The sequence below is a fragment of the Notothenia rossii genome, assembly GCF_949606895.1.
Source record: "Notothenia rossii genome assembly, chromosome: 9".
In the NCBI taxonomy this organism is placed as follows: domain Eukaryota; kingdom Metazoa; phylum Chordata; class Actinopteri; order Perciformes; family Nototheniidae; genus Notothenia; species Notothenia rossii.
This window is the reverse complement of record NC_136907.1, coordinates 76,922,852-76,927,851: the sequence shown is the minus strand read 5'-3', so window position 1 is coordinate 76,927,851 and position 5,000 is coordinate 76,922,852. Positions and strand designations below refer to the sequence as shown.

The 5,000-nt window shown below is 39.0% G+C and overlaps 1 protein-coding gene across 5 annotated transcripts in view; it reads left to right on the top strand.

Moving 5' to 3' along the window:
- Positions 1-5,000, top strand: part of LOC307017664 (receptor-type tyrosine-protein phosphatase N2-like) — a 244,955-nt gene that overhangs the window by 220,349 nt on the left and 19,606 nt on the right. For all 5 annotated transcript variants that reach the window (XM_079647346.1, XM_079647345.1, XM_079647344.1 and 2 more), the window contains 2 exons: positions 93-212; positions 1,855-2,021. In XM_079647346.1, the coding sequence (XP_079503472.1) occupies positions 93-212; positions 1,855-2,021 (287 nt within the window). The remainder of the gene's footprint in view (positions 1-92; positions 213-1,854; positions 2,022-5,000) is intronic.

Below are 5,000 nucleotides of genomic sequence, written 5' to 3'. Positions count from 1 at the left end.
CCAGGTTTTAAACGAAAGAGAGCCTCAGTTCCAGATGTTGCTCCTGTGTTGTTGCATTTAAGGCATTTCCTAAGTGTGTGTTCTCTCTGCAGATGGTGTGGGAGAACGGCTGTGTTGTTATTGTGATGTTGACTCCTCTGGTGGAGAGCGGGCTGAAGCAGTGCTACCACTACTGGCCCGACGAGGGGTCCAACCTGTACCACATCTACGAGGTGAGACGATCCTTTCAGTACAAACATGACTTCATGATGTACGTAAATGTTTCTGAAGCCCAGAGCCCAAAATATATGATTTTTAATCCTGAACCTCTTTTAACAAAGTGATGTCCCAAGACAGCAATTTATCAATCTAGGTTCTTGATGGAACGATGTGTTTTTATTACGACATATTAAACAGATAACACTTTGTTGGATTAGGTGTTTCAATGAGGACCAAAGATTACAAACCAATGGGATTGTCCATTTGGTTTTGGAATATTAACAGGTTTTATGTGGTAGAAAAAAACGGGAACATCTCGTAAACTTGTGTTAACCACCAACCTTTCGAAATCTAACCTCTAACACAGGGGTCGGCACCCCCTGGCACTGGCACGCGGCACCGTAACCAGTGGCACACTAGGAATAAGTGGAATAAGTGTGCAAAAATATTTAAATTGTATTTTCGGATCCTGAACGAGACCGCCGCCAGAGCGCGTCTACCTGCAGAAGGAAGCCATGCACGTAACGCAGCCCCGCTCTCTTTAACTCCAGGTGACTTTCTGCCGCTTTCCTCCGTGGTGCAGTGCTGATCGTTTCACCACGGAGGAAAGCACTTCACTAATTGCAGTACCCATAAGGAGCTGTACAAATGCCACAGTTTTTGCCTGGCTGTGCATTTAGTTGAAAGCCCAGTGGCGATCTGCTCATCTCTCATCGAAATAATATGCTACAAAGGGGCGGACTGGCCATCTGTGTGTTGAACTTTCCTGTCGGCTCCCAGACCGTAGTCGAGGAGGGCAGAAGCAACAAGCTTCAGGTTCAATAACCCACTTTAGCTTAAATGACTGGAGAGAGAGGAGCTCTTCTTGGGAGGCCGTTGCATTTATTTAGCTGTTCTTCTGTTTCACAAAATACATCACAGACCTCTGTTTTTCTGCTTCCTCGTTTCACTTCCAGAAACAAACACACGTTCCCTCACTGTCGCTCTACCATCCACAAACACACATGCAAAAGCCACACCCCTCTCTCTCTCTCTCTCTCTTAAAAGGGACAGCGATCTCATCTCACTCTGCATGACACTAATATCATAACATGTGTGTTCTGGAGAATCACAGAACGGACGATTGTCCCTTATTATTATGCCGTTTAAACCAATTATTTAAATTGGTAAATGTGTAAGTTTCGTTGACAGGTCCACACACTGCTTCCCCGCAGCGAGGCTCCCGCCCCCCCCCCCCTCCCGTTGATAATTCTTGATCGTCGGCACGCTGATAACAATTTTATTTTTAAATGGCACTTCATATCAAAAAGGTTGCCGACCCCTGCTCTAACACGTTCAAAAAAACATTGATAATAGCCAAAAAAAATAGCAGTAAATGTTCCCAAAACATCACAAAATGCTCTTCCTGCTCTGGGAAGGACTGCTGTTATCAAAATATTTGTTTGTTCTCCAAAAAACAACATTCTTTAAAAGTCTAGAACGAGGGAACCCAGAAATGCACGCTGACTCATTTCCCGGTCTAGGACTCATTCCTGCACCACTGATGAGTTCAATTTAGGCTTTGACTGTTTTCCTCTCAACTAAGCAACCGTCAAAGTGATGTCTTTTGCATTTTCTTTACATTCACGCGTATTGTCCATCCGTGTGTCCTCGCAGGTGAACCTGGTGTCCGAACACATCTGGTGCGACGACTTCCTGGTTCGTAGCTTCTACCTGAAGAACATGCAGACCAACGAGACCCGGACCGTGACTCAGTTCCACTTCCTCACCTGGCTCAACCAGAACGTTCCAGAGACCAGCCGCACGCTGCTGGACTTCCGCAGGTAGGGAACACCTGAAGACAGGGAGAAAATACACGTTACCAGAGAGAGTACATTTACTCAAGTAGAAGTACAGATACTCCTGTTTAAAAATACTCTGGTGAAAGTAGAAGTACTGACTAAACTTCTTTACTCAAGTCAAAGTAAAGAGGCTTTGAAATGTACTTAAGTAAAAAGTACCCATAACTAGCAGCTGTTTTAAAGAGTACCTGACCTCCCTTTATATTAATAGAACAATAATATCATTGTTAGCTAATGAATGTTTCCATGCTGAACAACGGCAACATGACAACGTTTTCATTGGTCCCTCTTCTTTAGAGAAGACCAGGAAATGATGGATACACGGATCGTGTTCAAATCAATAGGCACGCAATGACTCTAAATAATAATGATCACGCCACCAAACACACATTCAGACTGAAGGAACCAGCCTGTTTGGGAAATGAGAGAAGTAGAAAGTACAGGTATTTGTGTTCAACATGTAAGAAGTAGAAAGTACAGGTATTTGAGTTCAACATGTGAGAAGTAGAAAGTACAGGTATTTGTGTTCAACATGTAAGAAGTAGAAAGTACAGGTATTTGGGTTCAACATGTAAGAAGTAGAAAGTACAGGTATTTGTGTTCAACATGTAAGAAGTAGAAAGTACAGGTATTTGTGTTCAACATGTAAGAAGTAGAAAGTACAGGTATTTGTGTTCAACATGTAAGAAGTAGAAAGTACAGGTATTTGAGTTCAACATGTGAGAAGTAGAAAGTACAGGTATTTGTGTTCAACATGTAAGAAGTAGAAAGTACAGGTATTAGTGTTCAACATGTAAGAAGTAGAAAGTACAGGTATTTGAGTTCAACATGTGAGAAGTAGAAAGTACAGGTATTTGTGTTCAACATGTAAGAAGTAGAAAGTACAGGTATTTGGGTTCAACATGTAAGAAGTAGAAAGTACAGGTATTTGTGTTCAACATGTAAGAAGTAGAAAGTACAGGTATTTGTGTTCAACATGTAAGAAGTAGAAAGTACAGGTATTTGTGTTCAACATGTAAGAAGTAGAAAGTACAGGTATTTGAGTTCAACATGTGAGAAGTAGAAAGTACAGGTATTTGTGTTCAACATGTAAGAAGTAGAAAGTACAGGTATTAGTGTTCAACATGTAAGAAGTAGAAAGTACAGGTATTTGTGTTCAACATGTGAGAAGTAGAAAGTACAGGTATTTGTGTTCAACATGTAAGAAGTAGAAAGTACAGGTATTTGGGTTCAACATGTAAGAAGTAGAAAGTACAGGTATTAGTGTTCAACATGTAGGAAGTAGAAAGTACAGGTATTTGTGTTCAACATGTGAGAAGTAGAAAGTACAGGTATTTGTGTTCAACATGTAAGAAGTAGAAAGTACAGGTATTTGGGTTCAACATGTAAGAAGTAGAAAGTACAGGTATTTGTGTTCAACATGTAAGAAGTAGAAAGTACAGGTATTTGTGTTCAACATGTAAGAAGTAGAAAGTACAGGTATTTGTGTTCAACATGTAAGAAGTAGAAAGTACAGGTATTTGAGTTCAACATGTAAGAAGTAGAAAGTACAGGTATTTGTGTTCAACATGTAAGAAGTAGAAAGTACAGGTATTTGTGTTCAACATGTAAGAAGTAGAAAGTACAGGTATTAGTGTTCAACATGTAAGAAGTAGAAAGTACAGGTATTTGTGTTCAACATGTAAGAAGTAGAAAGTACAGGTATTTGGGTTCAACATGTAAGAAGTAGAAAGTACAGGTATTTGTGTTCAACATGTAAGAAGTAGAAAGTACAGGTATTTGGGTTCAACATGTAAGAAGTAGAAAGTACAGGTATTAGTGTTCAACATGTAAGAAGTAGAAAGTACAGGTATTTGTGTTCAACATGTAAGAAGTAGAAAGTACAGGTATTTGAGTTCAACATGTAAGAAGTAGAAAGTACAGGTATTTGGGTTCAACATGTAAGAAGTAGAAAGTACAGGTATTTGAGTTCAACATGTAAGAAGTAGAAAGTACAGGTATTTGGGTTCAACATGTAAGAAGTAGAAAGTACAGGTATTTGTGTTCAACATGTAAGAAGTAGAAAGTACAGGTATTTGGGTTCAACATGTAAGAAGTAGAAAGTACAGGTATTTGAGTTCAACATGTAAGAAGTAGAAAGTACAGGTATTTGGGTTCAACATGTAAGAAGTAGAAAGTACAGGTATTTGTGTTCAACATGTAAGAAGTAGAAAGTACAGGTATTTGAGTTCAACATGTAAGAAGTAGAAAGTACAGGTATTTGAGTTCAACATGTAAGAAGTAGAAAGTACAGGTATTTGGGTTCAACATGTAAGAAGTAGAAAGTACAGGTATTTGTGTTCAACATGTGAGAAGTAGAAAGTACAGGTATTTGGGTTCAACATGTAAGAAGTAGAAAGTACAGGTATTTGAGTTCAACATGTAAGAAGTAGAAAGTACAGGTATTTGGGTTCAACATGTAAGAAGTAGAAAGTACAGGTATTTGTGTTCAACATGTAAGAAGTAGAAAGTACAGGTATTTGTGTTCAACATGTAAGAAGTAGAAAGTACAGGTATTTGGGTTCAACATGTAAGAAGTAGAAAGTACAGGTATTTGTGTTAGAAATGTAAGAAGTCAAAGTAAAAACATGTCAGAAAAATAAGTAGTGGAGTAAAGTACTGATACCAGAAAAATGTACTTAAGTACAGTAACGAAGTATTTGTACTCCACTACTTCCCACCTCTGCATTTTCAATCTCTGACAGATTAAGTTTTTTATGACATTTCTCTCCAGCCAACCAGAAAGCGAAGGACATTAAATTAAAGGTTGTAGATTAAGAATAAGAAACCTAACACTTTGCATTTCAACCTTGAAGTCCTTGAATGCACCACAGTTATCCACTTTCTAAGCCTTTGGATGAAAGACTTCGAGTGCTGCTTGTGGACACGTTTTTTGGGGACATTTCTCCCAAAGAGGTTAAA